At 42.6% G+C, this 23,002-nt stretch overlaps 1 protein-coding gene across 1 annotated transcript in view; it reads left to right on the top strand.

The window, feature by feature from the left end:
• The first annotated feature begins 1,856 nt into the window (after window positions 1-1,856).
• Window positions 1,857-23,002, top strand: part of UMODL1 (uromodulin like 1) — a 52,597-nt gene continuing 31,451 nt past the window's right edge. Inside the window, exons 1-9 of the mRNA XM_072935587.1 lie at window positions 1,857-2,182; window positions 7,812-8,054; window positions 14,658-14,819; window positions 15,846-15,952; window positions 17,112-17,304; window positions 18,205-18,345; window positions 19,098-19,214; window positions 20,879-21,133; window positions 22,563-22,675. Coding sequence (XP_072791688.1) covers window positions 2,095-2,182; window positions 7,812-8,054; window positions 14,658-14,819; window positions 15,846-15,952; window positions 17,112-17,304; window positions 18,205-18,345; window positions 19,098-19,214; window positions 20,879-21,133; window positions 22,563-22,675 — 1,419 coding nt within the window. The 5' untranslated portion in view covers window positions 1,857-2,094. The remainder of the gene's footprint in view (window positions 2,183-7,811; window positions 8,055-14,657; window positions 14,820-15,845; window positions 15,953-17,111; window positions 17,305-18,204; window positions 18,346-19,097; window positions 19,215-20,878; window positions 21,134-22,562; window positions 22,676-23,002) is intronic.

Genomic DNA, 23,002 nt, shown 5'->3' with positions numbered 1-23,002 from the left:
TTGATGAATCTGTAGTTTCCCTGCAGGAGACTGTGTTGGCTTGTGCTGAGCAAGTGCAACTGGTCACAAAGAGCATGTGCTGGTGCAGGGGATGCAGGACTTAATCTTAAACTTGATGTGAATGTGGCTGGACATAAACTTGATGCAATTAATACAGGACAAGAATGTGGCTGGAAGATGTGAAGAGAGCTGGACAGGGCACAGTTTGCATCCTTAATTGCCTAAGTGGTCTTTCCAGTGTCTGAATTGTTAAAAAGGAAATTGCTGTGAGCCTAAGTGAGGGTAACTGAAGAAATAATGCTGATATAAATTAGAACCTCAAAGAATTTAAAATTGTGAGGTAAATCCTCAAATACTCATGATTTCTGTATCTGTTTCTTGTTTGGAGTAACCATTCACTGACTTTTTTCAAATTTTTATTTGAAAAGGGGGTTCTGCACAGTCTGTATTTAGGAACCAGTAACTCACTACTGCAATGGAGTTCCAACTCAGATCCACTCAGAATGAGTCCCACCATTCACATGTCAGTCTGGCAGTACCTGTATTTGAAATTGGACAAGACATATACTTCTTTATAGGAGGGACCAAGTAATTTCTAAGGGCTAAAGATCTGGTTTTGGTCAGTGCTGGCCAAAAAAATTCAACCAAGATGTCTTTCCTGAAAAGGTAGATAGTTAAAAAAATAAAATACAGATCATGAAGAGAAATATTTATATTTGAACATTGAATTTCACTGATTTAAGTCCTCTTTCTTATGTTTATTTATTTATTAGTGGAGTTTTTAAGTCAGATGGCAAACCCTGCCCAGCCTACAGCCAGTGGCTTCTTGATAAATTCCTGCCAGGAGATCTAAGTGGTGCATCTGTGGATACAGCCTGGCAAGGCATCCTGGTGCTAAGGTGCATATTCTCCTTAGAGCAGAAATGTTTCCACATAAAATCTTCATTTCTTTTAAATTTTTTTTATTGAAGCATTCTACTGATTTCTTTTTTTTTTTTTTTTTTTTTTTTTTTCCCTGGGAAAGCTTTAATTTTCCTTTGTTTTTCTACTTTTTCATTTTCTTTTCCCCATGATGAGCTTGATATTTCATTTTCCAAGCCAGAAGAACAGCTCACAAGTGCCTCAATGCTACTCCAGGCCCCAGCTCTGCTACCTGAACATACACAAATGAGAGGGTCTGTGGTTCCAGATCCCTTTCACCCACATGAAATTGTCTGCAACACTTTGATGCATATTTAAGTGCTTCTCTGAACATATTGCCTCAGCTCCAAGAGCTGTACCTGTGATTTTCCATCCTTTAGTGTCAGCTCCTCATAAAAAACCATCCCGTGTTCGCTCCTTGTCTTTGCCTGAGCCGAGTGACATTGCACTGAAGTTATTGTCATGTGGAATTCATTGGGAATCTGCCTTGATTATTTAGACAATGGGGAAAAAAAATAGAATTTTGTTTTCTCAGACCTGATTCCCACCCTGCTTAACAAGGCTCTTGGTTGCCTGGCATTGCTCTGTCTTAGGGGATGCTGGAATTGCAGATGCTGGAATTGCAGTGGAACGAGGCACAGTCATGTTGCACAGTGACAGCAACTGGACAAACAACTTAAACTCAGGAATAAACATTCACATAGACATTTGCTTTTACTCTTACTTTGCTTTCAATGTACAGAATTAAAGACCTTCCAGGTAGTACCACCTGATGTGTGGACAGGAAGTGAATTCAAGGTGTTTATACCTGGTATTTGGGGTGTGTAAGTCTGGCTCCCAGATGTTGAGTGTTTAAGGGGTGAGAGGAAATAAGTGCTCTGAAGGATAAACAGGGACTAAACCAGCACTTTTAAAATGCCTTTTTTTCTCAAAATTAGGCCAGGGGAGCCAAGTAGAACAGGGAGAAGAGGTAAATTCCCTGGAGAAAACACAAAGGAGAGAGAATGAACAAAATTCCCAGTGGAGCATCTTTGTTTCTGTTGTCAGCGGTTATCACCTCCCTGCAAAAGGAAAAAAACCCAGAGCACCTTTTCCCCTAATCCAAAAGCCTACTGTGAGAACAGCCAAGCTCTGCCACCTTGGAAACAAAGGGATAAGAAAGATTTATTCAGGATGGGCCTTGCAGTGGACAGGATCACTCTTATTTCTGTTCTCATCTTCTGGACAGCCACACGGCAGGGAAGGGGAGATGAAATTACAGGTGAGTGATGCAAACCTGGCCAGAGAACAGCTCAGTTTGGATGTTGGATAGATATTTCTTTGAAAGAAACCAGCCAAGGTGGCCACTCTCCAGAGAACTGGCAATGTCCCAGCGACCATTTATTTGATAATTGAACAGAGAAAATCTAACCAAGCAAAAACGTAACCTCTGTCCCCAGCCTTTCATTCCCAGGCAAAATCCTTGTCATTTCCTTTGTGCTAGAAATGAACAAGGAGAATTCCTGCTTTCTCTTCAGTATTGTGCAAATTTTTATGAAAATTGTCCTTAAAATAAGCATTAGCAGGAAATGTGCCTGGCAAATTCCTGGGGATGGATAAGATGAAGCTGTGAGAGACATGCTTAAATTTCATCTGTGCTATGGGCTGCAATTTTGAAAAAACCTAACCCAACTGTAACTGCTAAATGAACCCCTAATTTACTCTTCATTTCTGGTTTGATTCATTTGAATGAGGAAATATAATGATTTTTGACTGCTCTTCATTGCTTTTCTTTACTTAAGTGGTTTTGTGAGTCTCAGTTAAATATAAACCATATTTCTTAGAACCTGTTATTCGGTCAACACCACAGCTGAAAAGAGGTTTGCAGATATTAGGGCCAATAGAACTCCTTCCCAGTGCCATTTAAAGTAAATGGTGTTGACTTTAAAATTTGGAATTTGTAGAAAAATCAAGTCCATGCTCCTTTTTTTTTTTTTTTCCATGCTTTGGAGTGTTTGCCTTTCAAAACTGAGCTTGAATCTGCCCTCCATGAACCCTTTCCAACAGTTTATTTTTAAGGTTATGTCAAGACAAGAAAGGGGCTTATCTTTCAGTTTTACTGCTCTCCAGTGAGAAAAGATTTAGCAGATCCCAGCTCACAGTGGCTCTCATGACACCTGAGTGGTGAAGTTTCCAGAATTACAGCTCTCTCTGTGGCATAAAAGCTATGAAGCATTTTTTTATTACTGTTTTTTTTGGTCATGCTCTCAGTTCTCATCTGGGTTTAACCTCAAGTCCCAAGGAGCCTGTTCCTGTGCAGCCTTTGCTCCCAGGCTTTCCTCTCAGTGTTTGTTCCTGTTAATAATTGGTTTGCTTTAATTGTTTATGCTCTTGCTTAACATAAGAAAAAATTTTGATATTTCCCCTGATGGTGCGGAAAGCTGGTGGCTGCTGAGACAAAATTCTAAAATCCAGAAATAATAGGTGTAACATGTCCATACTAATGGTAGGTCTTCTGCTGTGCCTTTGACTTCAGCTTTGAGTCACTGAAAACAACAGTCAGTGCATTTTAATTCTGTTTGATTGTGCCATAACCCCATAGATGGGAGTAATGAGGACAGAAAGCCAATTTGCTAAAGAGCCTAAATTGATCCAAGCCACATTGCTCAGCAGCAAACTGCTGTCAGCAAAATAATTGAACTCTGTGAGTGTCAAAGCTTGTTTTGAACGGTCTGGAAGTGATGGATGGGGCAGAGGTTAGTGGTGCTGCACCTTTCCCTGACACCTTCTTCTTGCACTGAGGGCATCTTTTTGTACCACCACAGCCTCATCTCAGAGCTTCTCTTTAGGCTTTGGCAGCTTCATTCTATACTCTGTGTGTGTGTGTGTGTGTGTGTGTATGTATATATATATATATATATATATATATATATGTACCTAGGATCAATGTTTAAGTATGAAATATGACTTCATAACTTCATATCTGCTCTGACAGCTGTAGCTTCCAATTATAAACTGTCTCTAATTCTACACCATCTTATTCTCAGTTTCATACCTGTATTTATGTTGCACATTGCTGTAGAGACTAAGCCAGCTCAGCTGACGCTGGAATTTTTAGCTTTCCAGTGCTGCAGCCTCAGCTCTGCACGGACAACACGAATCCTCAGTGCTCTCCTTACTCAGTTTTTCCCTCCCAGTCCCTGCTTTGCTCTTGCCAGGCTTTATGTGAGCTCTGGAGAAAAGGAGGGATCATGGGCAGGAGGAACAAGGCTGAGCTCTTGCTTCTTACCTGCCCAGCTCCCCTCAAACCTGATTTTATATGATAACAATCTGATTCCTTAATGTAGGAGTTTCTCTTCCTCGTTTTCATAGAATGATATTTGTCCCGCTCCTGCCTCCTTCTCTGGTCACAACAGATGTTTGTGCACTTTCTCCAAGGAAATGTTACAACTAAAATTATTTAGGTATTAATTCTGTTCCACGCTGATTATTAAGCCATTCAGGTTACAAACAAAATTTAAAAAAAACCCAAAATCAAAAAGCTGAAGCAAGATTTTTCTTTTTTCACCCCACACCTACATGCCTTGAAGCATTTGCAGAGAAAGGTATTCTTGGAGCAGTCTTAACACATGGCAAGGGAATACTTTCCAAAATGCAATGACAGCTGCCTGCTCCTTGTCAGGCACTTGTGCCTCATGTGAGGTGTTAATGGATCAAACACATTGAATAAAAAGCAGCAGATCTCTGATTCCTGCTCCAGAACCCACATTTACTTTCCTGTCCCATTGTCCCACAGAGTTATCCTAAAGTTACAGGATAACTGATTTCTCTGGCTCACTTCTCCTTCCATTTCCTCCTGCACAGCCACATCCTGGTCAGAATTCCATCCCAGCCTTGGGCTCCTCTCTGGGCTCAGGCAGGGTCTGGGCTTGAGCCAGGCTTTGAGCCAGGCTTTGAGCCAGGCTTTGAGCCAGGCTGGGTGTCTTCTGTCCCTCCTGACCAGCTCCTTCCACTCCCTGCTTAGGGACAAGAACAGCCTGGTGCCTCTCAGGGGTGTGGACACTCAGCCACTGTCCCCAGAGCCTCAGGGAGAGTCACAGAGGCTTATCATTGTCACCTTATCATTGTCTTTGTCACCTTATCATTGACTTTGTCCTGCTGGAGGCTGGCCAGGAGGAAGGAGCAAGGAGTGGGGTTTCCACTCTCAGTATTTTCCTGCTGACCTGCTCCAAGCAGAGTGCCTGGAGCCTGCTGCAGCTCTCTGGCTCTCACAGGCACTCCCTGGAGCACAGCCCAGCATCAACTCTGCCTTTTGCTGCAGGAGCAAGGCACAGATGAGTGAGGCAGAACTGGGCTGGGCTTCCAAAGGCCATTTCTAGACACCAAGTCTACTCACACAGAATCACAGAATAACGAGGTTGGAAGAGACCTCTAAGATCATCAAGTCCAACCTATGCCCTAACACCTCAACTAGGCTATAGCACCAAGTGCCATGTCCAGTCTTTTTATAAACACATCCAGAGATGGTGATTCTACCACCTCCCTGGGAAGACAATTCCAGTATTTTATTATTCTTTCAGTGAAAAATTTTTCCTAATATCCAACCTAAACCTTCCTGACGTAGCTTCAGGCTGTGTCCTCTTGTTCTGTCAGTGCTGCCCGGTGGAAGAGACCGACCCCACCTGTCTGCACCCTCCCGTCAGGAGTTGTAGAGAGCAATAAGGTCACCTCTGAGCCTCCTCTTCTCCAGGCTAAACAACCCCAACTCCCTCAAACATTCCTCACAGGGTTTGTGTTCCCAGCCCCTCACCAGCCTTGTTGCCTCCTCTGGATGTGCTCAAGCATCTCAAGGTCCTTCCCAAACTGAGGGGCCCAGAACATGTTTTCTTCTGGACTGTCCCTGCACTGCAAATGGATCTTCCTCTCCAAAACTCTTTTCCTAGTCCTGCTCAAATTGCACAAATGTCTTTTGTTTAGCTGTGATAAAAGCACAGGATTCCTGAAAGCCTAACATTTTTTTTCCCTTCTTGAATTGTTTTTAATATGTTTCCTGTTTTCAAGCAGGAGATAAGTTGTACAAATAAGATTAGCTGTAAATGTTTTAAATATGCCTGTTGTGTATATTGTGTTAGCTTCAGTCTGTCTGTTGGGCGACCGTGGTGCCCTCAGAGCTCTCAGAAAAAAAACCAACCAACCAAAAAAACAGTCCTGCTATATTTGAATCTCTGCAGCTAATTCATATTTATCCTTATTAAAGTTTCTTCTGCTTTGGTTAGAGGATGATGCAGGCATCTTAATTCCATCCGATCTGTTTCCCAAATGGGACACAGGGTGACTCAGCCCCTCTGGCTCCTGTAACATCTCATTAGGAGCCAGCCTGATGTCTGTGACGTGACTGTAGGTTTCTCAGTGCTAATTCTTAAACTCCATCTGCTTTTGTTGCTGTTGTTGGGGTTTCTTTCTGTTGTTTGGTGTTGGGCTTTTTTCCCCTATCTCTGCTGAAGTATTTCAGTCTTAAGTAAAGCACCTCATCAGAAATGGTTTTAGAAGCCAGGAAGCTGAGTCCCATTCCCAGACCTGTGTGAAATGATGCAGTTAATGACCTTATCAGTGACTTTGTTTGTACTCAAAGTCAGTGAACCACTGCAGGTTTCCAATGGCTGACCGACAAGGTCTGCTACAATTGCAGAGAGGCGGTGCAGGATCTGCAGGAATACCTTTTGTGTCAGATACCTGGAAGTGCTTCCCAGTGATGTATGAGTACCCACTTTTAGCCTAGGGTGATGTCTGAAGGATGTCTTATTCCAGACATCTCCTGTGACTCATCTGCCCCTGAGTTCCTCACCCTTTGTTCCCTTCATAGGCACTGGGAGTGATGAAGGCTTTGGCAGCAGGAGGCTGGAGTGGGCTTTTAAACTACTTGGATGAGTCTGCTCTGGAAGTTCCTATTGTGCTCTACTGTTAATTTATATTAACATATGTAAATTTCTTTAATATTAACTTGAGTTAAATTGCCCTTTTTCTGCCTCGCAACTGAAGGCACCGAGAACTCTTTGAATTTTCTGCCAATCTTCATCCTTTCATGACCAAAGTGATGACAAGCAGTCACTACCAATTCTTGCTTGTGACTGTTTTCTGAAGTGATGTTCTTCCCAACGTCAGCCTTCCTGGAAATCATTCATCTGTGTTGGTTCTGTCACTGCTTTCTTACAGCACTGTTTTCCACTGGATACTGCAGGGAACTTCTGCTCTGGGGTGAAGTTGGAGTTCTGGATGCTGAGAATTTTAGACTTTCTGTACAGACAGACTCTGACTCCCCAGAGAACACTGCATGTGACCTGAGGCCATGGAACAGCCTTCCAAAATTGATTAATAGCACTGGGATTATGGGTGTGTGGTTAGTTAGAAGTGTGTAATATCACAGGGTGGAAAATTTAGGGTCTGGGGTTTTAGAATATAGAAATAAATGTGAAGCAAGACAGAGGTTTTAGGGTGGAGGCAGGTTGTTCTTCTTTACCTTCTCTTCCTTGTTCTTCACCTTCTCTTCCTTCTTTTTCATCGGTTTGTGTGGTATTTTATAATTGGACAGAAAAGTCCGCACTGCGGACTTCGAGGGATCAGTTAAAAATGAAAATATGACACCTAAATGTGTCATTTCTTAATTGGATAGTTTATCCTTAAAAGACCTTGTAACAAGAGATAGTTGGCCATTTTGTGCCTTGTTAATGAAGGAGTGCAGAACTCACTGGTGTGAGGCTGTAACATTGATAAGAAACAATAAACACCCAAGTCTGAACGTGAACTATCAAGTGGCTTCAATGCCAACCTTGACAGAGGTAGAAAAGGAAGCCAAAAAGCAGCAGGGCGACAAGTTAATGCTGATCCCTTTCTTTCCTGTTTCTGTTTCCTAGAAAAAGGCCTCTCTTTGCTAGGGTACCATCTGTGCAACTACACCCTGACCAGAAGTGTGTTTAAAATGGTTGCCTACCAAAAGTCCTATGAGAAGAACACATCCTGTGGAGGGTGGATCCCGTGGATGGTGTGTCCCCAGACACGCCACAGAACAGAGTTTCACACTGTTGAAGTCCCTGAAACCATCACTCTCACAGATTGCTGTGAAGGATATGAACAAGTTGGACTCTACTGCTCTCTAGGTAAGTTTTAATCAGATTAAGAGAGGAAATAAATGCTTGTTATGGAAGAAGATTCACTTCAGATGAGATGTGTAAAGTCTTAATTCAGTTCAGGCCATAGTTCCTATTCATTTAAATAAATGAGTGTAAAATCATGTACAGCATGTCCAACATGGCAAGGAGCAGACATAGCAGATTAAAGCTCCTGATTCTTGCTCTTTGCCACCTCTAATCACAAATTCACTAAACTTCCAGGGGAGCCTGAGGAAGGCAGCTGTTTGTTAACCCTCCAAGGGCTCATTACCTGTCCAGGTTCAGGCCAAAATCCCTGGCCAAGAGTAATAATTCACTCTGGTGTCTGCTCTGAGCCTGCCTGCATCTACACTGGGAGCTTTCTCCTCTAAAGCAATTCAGGATGCACTGGGGATAACATCTCCTTTGATGTGGAGCAGGGTCTGTTCCCAGAATTCAAACCCAGTTTTGGTTCAAATTTAAAACAACATGTGACTTCAGGGCAACTTGATACCAGATGCTGTCCAACCAAAACTAGACTAGGACCTATTTTCTTAGGACTTCCTTGGTTACCTGTGACTGTGTGGGAAGTCTGAGAACTGGTGAACCTTTTGGTGGGTCTGATCTAACATCTGAGTGTTAATAACACTCTGCTCAGGAAGACTCAACCACCTTTGTCTCAAGATGGAAGGTTTTTCCCCTTCCCACATCAGGGTTACCAGTTGTCAATCAGAATTTCCCAGTTTTATCACAACTTGAGACATAGATGGAGGGGATTCCTTGGGGAAAAGGAACTTTCTTTTTCCATTGGATAAATTTAGATGCTTTTAAGCTGAGCAGGAATCTTGAATTATCTAAACCAGCACTGAACTGTTCTGTCATCCAGAAAAGTTCTGCAGGACATAGTTTTGTCTCCTATTTTCAGTATGACATTGCATTTTCCCTATTTCCACTTTTCAGTGTGGACCTGGGCATTTACATAACCACACACAGGAACAGCAGATTGAAAGGAAAGGTTCTGTTGCAGCTCTGGCCCTTGTTTTGGGTCATGAGACTTGGGTGACTCAGATCTGTGGGAATGTCCCCAAACCTGCTCCTGCAGAGGATCATGTAGTGGCATGAGGGGGGATGAGCCATATGTCCTGTCATGGGACCTGTCAAGAACAATGTGCTCATCCCACATTTAAGTTGCTTCAGAGCATTGGAAAAAGAACTTCCAAATGTTTTTTTGTTTTGTTTTTTTTTTCCCCAGGAATTTTCTCTACAGTCACAGGTAGAATATTGTGCCTAGCAGAATTTTAACAGAAGGATGGGAATACAAAAATGGTCGTTGTGTTTTTCTTGTTCCTAAAGTTATTTGCTAGAGAAGAGAAAATAAAGCACAATTCCTAATTTACTGCTATTGTTTGGCTCCATGGCTGTTGTGGAGCCCCAGCAAAGCAGAATTTGAGCTGCAGGTTACTGTGTGCCCAAGCAGATTTGTCAGACAGGCAAAGGATCTGCTGCTGATCATCCCTACTTTTCAAGCATCAGTTCCACGCTGGGGAAAATCTCCAGAACATCTAATTATGGTTGAAAAGTTACTTCAGTGAAGTCTTTTGGATATACATGTACATACATGCATGTCTGTAAGTATCAAATGGCAAGACTGAGAAGCAATCAGAGAAAATGGCTTTTTAATTCTGTAGTACAAGGAAAGAGCTGTGCCAGCTAAATGTGGAAGTCACCGTGGTTGTCACTGTTTGCACAGAAATTCAGGTGTTTCTGAACCTCTGAAAATCAAGACCATCTTCTCGTTTGGAACAAAAAAGCATCTTGATGAAACTTGAAATATTTTTTTCCCAGCATAATTCTGTCTCTTTAGAGATCCCTAAAAACATCTCTAGTGGTATTTTAGGCTTGAGAGCTGTTGATGATTCTGTTTCATCCAACATGAACAAATCTGTAAATCTCTTGTAAAGCTTAGCTGCAGAATTTCCACCCTGCCTTTGCCATATTCTTGATGGGCATTCTGGGCAAGTTTGTCCATGAAATACCGTGGTCACCCTGACACTTTTTCCTGTAAAAGTTAACTTGGGAATATTTAAAACCATTTAAGGATTTGTGTGGTGGCTTCTAGGTGATTTCCATGTTTACATTATTCTGGTATCTTTGCTTTTCAGGGTATTAGTCATAAATTCTGTGAATGGTAATGCACTGTCTAGACACAGTCTTAAATAAATTATGAGAAGAGAAACTGGAACTGCAGAAATTACTGCACAGCACACTGCTGAACTGCTGTTACTTTCTTCTTGATGCTATCCATGCTGGTGTGCTCTCCATCCTGCCAGGAGTGGAAGGGTCTCCATGACCTGCTCCTGGCCACTCCTCACCTTCTCTTCCTAGAAGGAAACAATTACCCCAGCCTGGGATATGGCAGGCCCTGTTTTATGATTTCTTTACCCTAGATCACTGGTTAAGTTGCTCTGGTAGTTCTCACTAGTTGTGTGTCTGTCCATCAGGATAGTGTTACACACAAATGACTTTGACATTTTTATATAACAGCTGTAAATTTAAATACCTAAAAGTTAGGAAGTGCTGGAATTAATTCTTAAGGTAGAATTAAATAAAACAACCTTTGTTTTCTCTCTTTTTGCCCATGCATGCAGATCAGTGAACTCTTTTAACTCCCTGATCCAGCTCTGCAGTGCCCCAGGGACCACATTTCCCAGTGCCCAGGGATGATGGAGCCCCCTGAGGAGCTCCCCACCCTGTGTGCCATCCTGACCTCTGCATTCACTGCTCTCTCAGCCTCTCACTGAGTAGAGAATTATTTATCACCTCTAAAGGTGAATCCTGGGGGATTCACAGGCAGCAATTTGTCTTCACAAAGGCTGTGGGAAGCGAGGGAGCTTCTGTGTCATTCACAGATGGGCAACTGAGTTGCAGAGAAACTGAGATCAAACCATTCTGTGTTGGTTTCAGGCCTGCCTTCAGACTTTAACTTTTTAAAGTTAAAAAGTTTTAGCTTTTTCATGAGTTTATTCTGGTTTTTATGGTGCTTAGTGCTGCTTTGAACAACTTGTATGGTTGAGGCACCGGGCTGCAGGTCAAGCTCATGGACCTGTGAAACCCTGAAGGTTGTTTTACCATACAAATCTTGTCTTTTAGGTAGAGACAGGATCCAGTTCTCCAGGCTTGTTTCCAGCTGCCTGGATGGATGCTATGGTTATTTCTCCTGGTGGCTGGCTTGCTGCCCACTTTCCAGCATAAGATGAAACCAGAGAACTCCTTATCTGCCATTTAACCCTGCCTGATCCCCAGCTAGGGAGGGAAAGAGTGCATCAGCACACGATGAAGGCTGGTTTTTAAGCACAAAAATACAAATACAAAAATACCTTGAAATAAGAAGGTTCAAGACAAATTTAATTGTGGAGTTTCTTGAGAGTGCTTGATTTGCAATGTTCAAGTCAGGCTTAAATCAGTGTGCCTTGTGTGCACAACTTCTGAAGGTTTTCAGAAAAACAACAAAAAAGTAAAAAAGGCTCATTGTAGGTGTCCAAGCAGTTCCTCAGCAGGGCTGGGACCTTCCAGAGCTGGCATGCAGATGTTCCCATGCTGGCTGTAACCAGAGCTGCAGGAGCTGGCCACGGCTGTCCCTGTGCTGGCTGTCACAGGAAAGCCAGGGGACAGTGGTGGCACATATGGGCAGCACTGCAGCATCAGCCTGGGGTGAAGAGGTGCCAGAATGTCCTGTTGGACTTCACCCAGAAGGAGGTGGCTCCTGCTGCCCTGCAGTTTGTGTCCCTTGTGTGCCCCCAGCAGCTGCAGAAATGGGATTATCAGCGTCCCTGCCTGTTCCCCCAGTGGCTGCAGATGGGAATCTTGTCTGGGAATTGCCTTGTCCCTTTTTGAGTCCTCTGAAGCTGGCTGTGTCCACAACCCCTGTGCTGAAAAATGGCAGAAGTTCCCTCCTGTTTGGGTAAAGAAGTGAGTTCTTTCACCCATTTAATTATTGTGGGCTCTGGTGAAAACCAGCTCTGCCTTCACCTTGCCCCCCGCTTTTGGGATTTTGTAAACCTTGACCATATCCCCCTCAGCCTTCTCCTCTCTGAGGCAAAAGGAACACCCAGGAAGGGTGTTAAATATTTGTCAGATGCTGGATCAGCACAAAACCCAATTAAACCCTTGGAGAAGCAATTTGGATGGAAAACATCCACCTGAGCAAGTAAAGCCTACCAATGCTCAAGGACCCCAAACCCAGGGTTGTGTGATGAAAACTGCCAGCCTGCCTTTGGAACAGACTTTCCCAGGAGCTTCCTCTGTAATTTCATAGATTTGTCTCCACCTTCTGATACCTGAGACAAATGCAGGGTGCTGGTCCCTGGCTCCACCACACCTTCTGGAAGAAACCATCCCTTCCAGATGGAAGGAGGGAGGGGAAGGGGGTTTTGGCTGAGCTAATGTTGTCCCTCAGCATCAGTCTCCTGGGAGATGCCCCATCCTGCAGTCACAGCAGATCCAGCATCTGTCCAGAGGCAGGCTGGCAAGTGACCTCTGGTTGCTAAGCTGCAGTTCTGCTTCCATACATTTATGTAAATAACAGAGGAGAAAAGCCTGTACTTCATCCAAATGACAAAGGAGGTGGCTGGCTTGCTCCTCACTGCTTGCTTGGTAGGTGACTGTCCCCAGCATGATTGAAGGGGAGAGCATAAATTGAATTTCCAAAGTGCATCTGGTACAATTAGGTAGAAATGTGAAGTGAATCCATCTCTATTTCCCTTGATCTGAAAAAGATGACCTTTTGATTTCAGATAAATGGCTACTGTGGCACCCAGCCAGGATTCAATAGTGTTTTCTGAGATTGCATGTGACTCATTAAACCATTTACACTGCAGTTAAACACACCAGAAAAAAAAAAAAAAAGAGACACAGGTGGGAAAAAACACCTGCTTTGAACCCCAAACTTGTTTGAACTGCACCTGAATTTCAGAGCTGGAGGAATTTCCACACCTGGGTCCAGCTGACCAGAATCCACCTGGTTTGAACAGTAAGGAGCACTGGTGAATAGGGGATTTTCTAACATGGGGACATCCCTTGGTTCTTGTGTTTGTGCAAAATCCAGTGTGAGAGGCTGCTCAGCTCCCTGCAAAGGAGGCTGAGAAGGAGAGAAGGAGCAATCACTTGGGGCTGGGAATGTGTGTGAGTCTCAGCTAAGGGCAGCCCAGGCTGTACCCCACCTGAATGTGGCTTTGAAAATCAAGAGGGATATTTCTAGGGAAAGGACCTGTTTGGGGGAACCACCTGTGGAGTGCCAGCCCCAGAGAGAAGAGGACCAGGGATGTGAATGTGGCAGCAAGTTATGCATATTCAGGTTAAAACTTCATTAATCAAGGTCATTTCCCTGGCTAAGAAGGTTACTGGCAGAGACCAAAAGTGCTAAATTCAATATCCCCTCCTGCTTCTCAGAAACCTTAGATTTACTCTCATCCAGAGCTTTGGGATAACAGAAATTGTAAACCCACAGGGCTGACTGTTCAGAATAGATTTATAGTTTGGACTTTTCACTTGGTATAGGCTTTATTACGTCAAATGTGGTTTTTCTGCACCACCACGACTGTTTCTATTGCAGCAATCAGGTTCATTTTCCTCCTGGCTGACTTCAATTGCTCAGTAAAGGATCAAAAACCTGGAGGTGCAAAACGAATGGAAAAGAGATTTCTTTCAGGTTGCTTAGAAAGACCAGAGCTGAGCATTACATGGAGCTGTGTTTAAGAGTGTGGGTAAAGAAGTGAGTTTGTAGGGCTTGGAAATATTTTCTTTTCCTCCTTAGAAGAGATTTTGTGCTGACACTGACCCAGAACCACTGTCTGCCCTTGGCTTGGGAAGCAGCAACCTCCTGCCTCAGCTGCCCTCTCTGCAGGGCTCTCTGGCATGGGCAACCAACCTCCTGGAGTGGCCAGCTGAAACTGAATTACTGCAACTAAGGTTAAATTTGTGCCACAAAATGTTCAATGGAAGTTCTCAACTTCTCTCTTACACAGTACCTGTTTTATTTAATCATTATATATTACTTGGATTAGTCACAGCTGATAGGAGGGGAAGGTATAGGTTGGATATTAGGAAAAATTTTTTTCACCAGAAGAATAATAAAATACTGGAATTGCCTTCCCAGGGAGGTGGCCAAATCACCATCTCTGGATCTGTTTAAAAAAAGACTGGACATGGCACTTGGTGCTATAATCCAGTTGAGCTGTTGGGCATAATTGGTCTTAATGATCTTAGAGATCTCTTCCAACCTCATTATTCTGTGATATCAGGCATATTTTCTGTTTCTCAGTGTCTCCACATTTAGAAACTTACCTATGAGCCCATCCATCCATAATTATTAATGGAAAGTTAGAAACTCAAAATTTCTGTAACAGAATTGTCACAGACAAGAGAAAGATCTGAGAATATTTACACCCTAGAAATGAAATAATTATATTTTAGGCTGCTGTTTTCTTCCCATTAAAAACTCAGAACAGACACACTTCTAAAATGAGGAGGAGGTGTTTGGTATAAAGTGAATATCACAATTTTATGGAAACAACTTTCTGTATTTTTGTTCTCAGAAATGTGTTTGTTACTTAGCACTCAATAGATCCAGTGTATTTGCCTCAAGACCTGGTATTTGTCCAGTGAAGGATATGGAAACATTTGATTATCCTTGCACGTTCGATACTCAATGTCCAGGGCTGAAAAAATGCTGCAGCTCATCCAAAGGAGCAGGCTGTGTGGATCCCATGCCAGAGGGTATGTTACTGATAAATTCAACGCTGCTTCTAATAGAAATATCCTTAATTTTCCCTCCTGAGGGTGGGAGTGGGCAGGAAAACTGTTACCATCGCTCTTCCTGAAACAAATATGGGACTGTGCCTTGGATGGGTTCCAGGAGATTCAGCTTCACTTCTTGCACCCGTGTGTGGAATTCACCTGCCCTCTGAACTGAGAGAGACTCTGAACTGAGAGGTTTCTCAGGGTTTCTCATGAGAGAAGCTGTGAGAGAAGCAAAGAGAATCAAAACAATTCTTATCTCATTCACTACTCCCAGTTTGTGCCCATGTAGAATATAGTATAGAGATTGTTTACCCAAGGTGGTCTCTTAATTAAATTCTAGTAATAGTTGTTTAAATTCATTAACCAGTTAAATCCACAACTGTGTCAAGACTCTCAGCAGAGTCACAAGTTTTTCTTATTAGTAATAAGAAAGTAGTTAATAATAGTTAATAGTAGTTCTATTATAGTCAATAATAGTTTTGTAAATAGAATAGAATAGAAATAATAGATATGATATGATGATATGATATAATATAATATAATATGATATGATATAATATGATATGATATGATATGATATAATATAATATAATATAATATAATATAATATAATATAATATAATATAATATAATATAATATAATATAATATAATATAATATAATATAATATAATATAATATAATATAATATAATATAATATAATATTTAACCTTCTAAAATCATTAGAGTTCAAACATCATTCTTCCCAGATGTTGGGGGCCACTTTTACTATCCCCATGAGCACTGAGTGGTGTGTGGGTGCTGTGGGTCCAGCAAACCTCCCCTGGCTCCTTCTCCTTCCCTGGCTCTCTGCCTGTGGCATGTGGCAGACGAGGCCCTGGCTGGCCCCCACGTTTGCCAAGTGAAATCTTGCTTTGTTAGCTCAGAGCCTCCCTGAAGCTCTGTCACCTTCTGCAGCACCAGACCTCAGATGACTTGGCTGTTTTATTTCCTACGCTGCAGGGAGGATGTTCTGGTACAACGTGACAGTGCTGGTGAAAATGGATTTTAATGAATTAACCCGGGTGGATTCCCACTTTCTGAATCATTCCTGCCTTTTGCACTCCATGGTATGTACAAAAACAAACTCTTCCCTCGTTGTGCCCATGATTCTGTTACTCAGGGGCCACTCTTTGCTCCCCCTTTGTTCTGCCACACTGATTTTTTTTGGCCCTATTTCTGATTATTTCTGATTACTGAATGTACAGATGCATCCTCAAGCAATTCAAGTAACATTGATTTATCAGCTTCTTCAGCTGAAGAATGTTTCAGGTCTCTTCCAAGGGCAATTTAAAGACATTCTGAAGTAAAGGGGGTTTTCCTGCTTAAGCAGTGCTTGCTCCAGCTCTGTCTCAGTTCAGTTTTGGGCCTATGACAGACTGGGATCAGACTGCAAGACCTCCAAAGCATGACGTTTTCTGATGTGGAATTTTAAGTTAAGCCTTTCCAAGACAAACCCATCTGCCATAATCTGCTGTCACTGATGGGCAGGAGAAGAGAAATAATAACAACCAGAGTGTCCCTCTTCCTCCTATCTGATTTCCCTTTCTCATATCCTAAAAGAACAAGAAACCTTGGTCCTGTTGCTGTGTAGCTGGGGCAAGGATCCACCAAGGCTTTTACATCTTGGTCTAAAACAAGCAATGAGCAAGTGAAACACTCAGGAAATGGGGAGTAGAGGTGAAGCTGTTCAGTGAGCTGCTACTCAGAGTGTCCTGCTGTTTGTTCCACTGACTCTCAATGCTCAGCCCACCTTCTCTCATCCCTGCCTCTCAGCTGGGATGGTTTGGTCTCTCTGGGGTCTCTCTTAATCCCACCCTTCATTCTGAGTCTATTGCTTTTCCTCTTTTTCTTTCTATTCCCTTTGCCAGCAGTCCATTTAGCTGTTCAAAGTAAGAGGGTTGGACAGCTTTATTGCAGGTGATTGCAGTGCCTGTGCAATTTACTGTAATCCATGGAGACTTTGCAAAGCAGGACTTTTCCCACCTCTTCCTGGGTTACTCCTTCTGCCAAAGCATTTTGAGATCAGCTCCACACCCCCCTGAGCTTGGCATTCCTGTAACATAAATCTGTTGTGAAATGTGAAAATAAGAACTCACCTTGCATAAATACAGGCCTGAACCGCTTTGCCATGGTTTCTGAATTGCTTTCTACACTCAGATTATGATAATAAGCACTGCATAATTCATGTGCTGGGAAATGAGCAGTGTTTGCTGCCCTGTTTTCCAGGTCACTGGTGCTTTGCAGCCCCTGAATGCCTCTGTGCACCACATCCAGAGTAACCCTGGGGACATCTACGCTGGGACAGTGACCTCCCAGCTTCTCCTGGGCATGCAGCACCCAGCTCCTCTGGCAGAGGTTTCCTCCTCCCTGAAGGCCATGGTGAAGCGTGTGTATGAAGTGATCGACACACAAGTGCAAGGTCACTGACTGCAATCCTCTCACATTTTAGGGGTTTTCATCCCTCCTCACTTGGCATCTCATTTATAGATTTTATATATATTAATATATATATTAATATATTTATATATATTAACATATATATATATAAATATATATGTATATATATTAATTTGCTTTAGATAGCACAGAAGATCTTGCAAACTGCAAACCTGGTCCTGAACCTTCTGTTCCAAAATATATATATTTTGGAGTGAATAGTTTGGAAGGGAACACTTCTGAACCCTCACATTTATTTTCTCCCAGTAACACCATTTTTCAGATGAAAAAGCAAATATATGCATATTTGTAGCACAATCATTAGTTGTATTAAACAGGATCTTAAAAAAATCTGTTTTCTTGGCAAGCAGATATATTCTGTTGCCATGTTACTTCCAGTAGCTTGTATGAAACGAGTCATATTTATAGTCTGTTAATTACTATAGCATATTACTACGTGATTTTTAAATGTTACATAAACATTTCAATATATTAATTTTAAATTATGTCAAGCTACTTATTGCTCTGCGGTTGTCTGAACATTTTTACTCCAGAAATGCATTCCTCTTATTCTGTGTTTCCTCAGTTTACTCAGTTTTTTTACTGTTTTCAGCGAAATCACTAGGTAGTCCTCCTTCCTCCTGTGCTGACATCTCAGGTTTGGATGGCATCCTACAGGTGTAAGCAGGAGCTGCCCCTAATTGTCCTCTAATCCCAAAGAATTGGGGTAAAAAGTGATAGGGTGGTAACATCTAGAATGGCTTTAACAGCATTACTGCAGATTTACACTGAATTTATCATAGCCAGAGCCTGGTCTACACACAGTGCAGATGAATCTCGATGCTGCTCCCAGTATCTGTGCAAGGTGTATTGTTTTTCCTAGATGTCAATGAATGCTCCTATGCTGAATTCAATGCCTGCCCTGAGAAAAGCAGCTGTGTGAACCTGGAGGGTTATTACAGCTGCCACCCTCAGCCTGAACATGCCACTGGCATCCCTCCCTGGCTGAGCCCAAGGAAGGAAGGTAAGAAATGTGGGTCTCACCCTGGGAAGTGCTGAGGATGTTCCTGCAGGACTTTGTGCTCCTTTGCACGGGACACCTGCAGGAATTTCTGGAGTATGAGTTCCCCTTCTCCTCCTGATGGGAGAAAATTGATTTGTGATGGAAATGCAGAGTATTTATTTCACAGATCCTTGTGTTTCCTCTATTTCACCCTGAGCTGTCCTCACTCATCTGCCAAAAGCTAAATCTTCAGACCCTACTGCTTCTCAGAGCAAGTCACTTGTTGTCAGTGCACCTCCCCAGCCTCTTGAGGAACAATTAATGGCATTATTTCTACCATTTTCTTTTTTTCCTGTTTTGACTGCAGCCCAGACTCAGTGGTTGTATGATCCCACCCTGAGCTCCTGCACTGCTGCTGAGCTCCCTGCTGCAAGCAGCTGGAGTTTGGCACTGGCTGAAATAATTCCTTGTGGTACCAGTTCAGCAAAATATACTTACAGGCACAGACATCAATGTGCCTGCTAATAGGCTTTAAGATAATGAGATGAATAACTGCTTGCAGATTCAATTCTTTAATTAGAAAACAATCTTACAATCCCTTAAGCTCAAAAATGAAGATAATGTACTACTTCGTGTTTTTGTGATATGGTAACTTTTCTTTTTTTATTTATATTACTTCTATTGCTGCTTTTCATGTGGAAAACCTGAATGGTATTATTTTGGATTTATTTTCTTAGAAATACTCTAACTCTGATAATGCGATTTTCCCCTAGGCATCGCAATATCTACTCCAAGTTCAGTAAATGCTGTTAACTCTGGCAATAGCTCTCCTTCTCTAAGGAAATCAAGTCTCTTGTCCATAACCAACCAATCTACAGATGCTGGGTGCTGTAAGTAACCTTGGATTTTAATAAATGATTTCTCGATTTGTGATGGGAACAAACCTCAGTAGATTTGTGTTTATGTGGGTGATCCAGCCCCTTCAGGCAAGAGTTATTACAATCCTTTGAACAACACCCTGTTCTTCTGTGGGAGGAAATAGATTTAAGTTGTTTTTTGAGAGTTCAGAGAGGCAGGCTGGGTATTCTTGACCTTCATCCACGACTTCTGATCGAAGCAGAAGCCAGAGGAATTAAACTGAGGCTCCTCTAGCGCAGTGGGGAGTTGTGGCAAGTGCATTTCTCTCCCTCTCAGGATTTTCATAGAGGTGCACAGAGAGAAATGAAAGAATGAAAGGAGCAGAAATATTTATATTTCTGCTCCTTGTTTTTCCTATGTGGAATGTATTTAGAGAATTGTTTACTTGGAGTGAGTGCTTGATTGGGTTCTGGTGAGGATTGTTTGAGCCTGATGGCAAATCCAACCCACCTGGGGCTGGACTCTCAGAGAGGGTCATGAGTTGTGTTAGTCAGAGAAAGTAGTATGTAGTTTTAGTATCCTCCTTTTATATAGGGTATTAATGTATTTTAGCATAGTTATAATAAAGAAATAATTCAGCCTTCTGAACTGAGTCAGACATCATCATTTCTTCCCATTGGGTTCGCCTGCATTTACAATAGGGAGTGGCTTTGGGGGTGTTGGCTCAGAGTTCTGGAAACAATTGTGTTCTAATGAGGCAATTTATGAAAACAACCTTTTCTCCTTAGTCTAACCATCAGCATGAAAGACTTGAAGCTGTGGCAGCAGCATGCCCGTGCTCTCTGGGTTAGCATGGGGGTGATGCTCGTCTCTCCTGGCCCCAGCTCTCTCCAGCAGAGGTGTCTTGTCTGGGCTCTCTCTGTCTCTCCAGCCAGGCAGACTGTCTCTGCTGCAGGGCAACTCATCCTACCCAGCTCAAACACCTCCTCCTCCCAGGACAGGAATCACCTCTGAAGGGCCCTGTCTTGTCCACATTGATGTGAGAATGATTGCACTGGACTAGAGTGGAATGACAGGTGAAGTGCTGCACACCACTCTCCCCCAGCCTCTGTTAGCTGGGCTCTGGGAGGTTTTCCAGGATAAATCCAGGCAAGCTTTGCCTGAACAGAGGCATTTTGGTGATTAAAGTAGGTGTCAACACATGTAGAGTACCCAAAGTCACTCTTCAAAATTTATTCCTGTTGCTTGCACCTGTAGCTTGCTGGCTGGTTATTTATGTGACCAGAGATTTGGAGGAGATTAGGTTGTCCAGAGGGATTGTGGCTGCCTCATCCCTGGCAGTGTTCAGGGCCAGGTTGGACTGGGCTCTGAGCAGCCTGGTCTAGTGGAAGGTGTCCCTGCCCATGGCAGGGGGTGGAACTGGATGATCTTTAGGGCTTTTTCCAGCCCAAACTATTCTGTGATTCAACAGAAGTGCATATAGTAAAAGGAAATAAAAAGGTTAAACACTAAATCTGTCATTCTAGTGGGATGGTTCATGGATGAAGGCATCTGCTGGTGTGAGAGGGGCAGATTCTATCCTGACCCTATTGACTGTCAGAGTGCTTGTCTCTAGTGGATTTAGAACAGCAGAAGGCATTAAAAGTGAAATGTTGCTTTTTCTGTGCCAACTCTTGCTGCTGTTTTCTTGCAACAGATCCCTCTGCAGTTACAGACCATCGAATCCTCAGCGTTACTAGCAACAGCTTTGAAATGTCCTGGCTTGTCAGCTCCACTCTGAACCACACTTTCCAAGTCCGGGTGGCCAAGGGCAATGAAACTGTGCAAAACCTGAAGACAGAGGAAATGCAAATGGATGTGTCTCACCTGGAAGCAGGTGTGATGTATTCAGTAGAGATCAGCTATGAAACTTGTGGAAAAACCATGATCTCCCGTCAAAATGTTAAAACAGGTAAAGAAACACTTTAAAAAACATATATATAATATAGTAGATCTCTATCTTCTCCCTTCTCCTCCCTCCATCCCCACTCACTTGCAGTTCAGCAATGACCATTTGGTCCTCACTGAACTTCTTCAGCACTTTTTATCTCATCTACTCCAGCATTTATCCACCCAGAACACCAGGCAGCAGAACTTTGGCCTTAGTTGATAAAGCAGTGCTGGATCTGATTAGACTATTACAGATATCAGGCTAAGCTTTAATTCTTTTCTAATAATTTATTTCTTTGATGCCTGGCACTTCTTTCTGCCACCCATGTCCCAGCAGGCCTCGTTTTTCAGTGGTTGATGGCTGTGGCCAGAGGGAAATCAAAGCAACTGGTTTGTCAAGGGCTCAGCTGAGCTAACAAGAGTGCCCAGAGGAAGGGCAGATTCTGCTGAATAAAGGATTAAAGAGAATTACAAGGACTGAGTAAGAAAGCTGCAGACTTCCTGCCCAGTTCTGTTCAATTAACTGATGGTGGGAGCTTCCTGAGGCCCTAGTGTGTTGATCAAACATAATTTTGCTTTTTCTCTAGTCTTAAATTATTTCCTAGGCCTCCATGCAAATAAAGAAGTAAATCTCTCCCCTTTTTCTCAAAGAGCAGGCAGTGAACTCTTTATTACTGACCACAGTGGGAATGCTGCTGTTCATGTTTATCCCTAAGAGCCTTCCCTTTGATGAGATGAGGGATGACTCCAGTTTGGGTCAGAAGGAAATTACTCTCTTTGTGGAGGGATAGCAGGAGGTCTAGTGGTTATGAAAACAGAGAGCTGAACTTCAGAGTATGAAGTTGGAGCCCTTGAAAAAAAGTAAAGTTTTCCAAGGATCAGTCCAAGGAGTAACAGCCTGGGAGTGTTTATACAGGATAAAGCAGTTAGAGATTCCTTGGCTCTTGGTTTTGGCTCCTGTGCTCTGTACAGTATCTGTCAGGGCCCACCACACACACAAGGGGAATGCACAGCTTTTTGTTGTGTTTTCAGTTTAAGAACACATTTACTATCCCCACTACCAAGATCAGGAAAAGAAATAAATAAAAACTGTGACTGATGGGCCAGAGATGAGCCCATGGGTGATTCAACCCTGGGTGCAGCTTCAAGGCAGGAGTTATGTAGGGCCAGACCCAGGTATGTGGAAACCCACACATAAAATATGTGTATACCCAGCTCTCATGGAGTTGCAATTAGGCACCAAAATATCTCTTTAGACCTGATATAAGTGCATCTTCTCAATGTATCAGAAGCTTGTAGGAGCCTGTTGGATTTTTTTTTTTTTATTTAATCCCAAAATCTCTCAATCTTGTCCTCTTTTCTTCCACCAGCTGAGATTTTGGTCCACGTACATAAATTTTAACTGAATTTGTTCCTATTTTGTCAGCGTGTTTTAATGTTGTGCTTTACAGAGGCCAAGATATTTGCTGTTACTATGAGGATTCTCAACTACAACTTCACTGATGATTTCCATAATTCCAGCAGCTCAGCATATGAGGAATTTTCAAGGCTGTTGCTTACAGAGGTAAAATGACTACATCTCTGTGTAATACATATGTTTGGGGTTTTTTTTCAATGTAAAATTTATTTAATGTAATAGAGGATTTTATGCCTGGATGAAATATTCTTTCAAAATCAGCATTCTATTTCCTGTGACCTTTCTTTATAATTACAACACACCAGACAGATCAAGCCCTTGGCCTTGTTAGCAATGAAGCCAGTGAGAATTTTCCCTTGCAGAAGAGTGAAGGAATTACAAATGCAGGCATGCAACAGGGGCTCCTTTCCGTGGATCTTTAATTTGGCAATAAACTCACAGTAAATTAACTTGAGGCTTTCAAATGGATTATTG

The sequence above is a fragment of the Taeniopygia guttata genome, chromosome 1, assembly GCF_048771995.1.
Source record: "Taeniopygia guttata chromosome 1, bTaeGut7.mat, whole genome shotgun sequence".
Taxonomy (NCBI): domain Eukaryota; kingdom Metazoa; phylum Chordata; class Aves; order Passeriformes; family Estrildidae; genus Taeniopygia; species Taeniopygia guttata.
The sequence above is the reverse complement of the archived record's forward strand: the minus strand, read 5'-3'. Positions and strand labels throughout refer to the sequence as shown.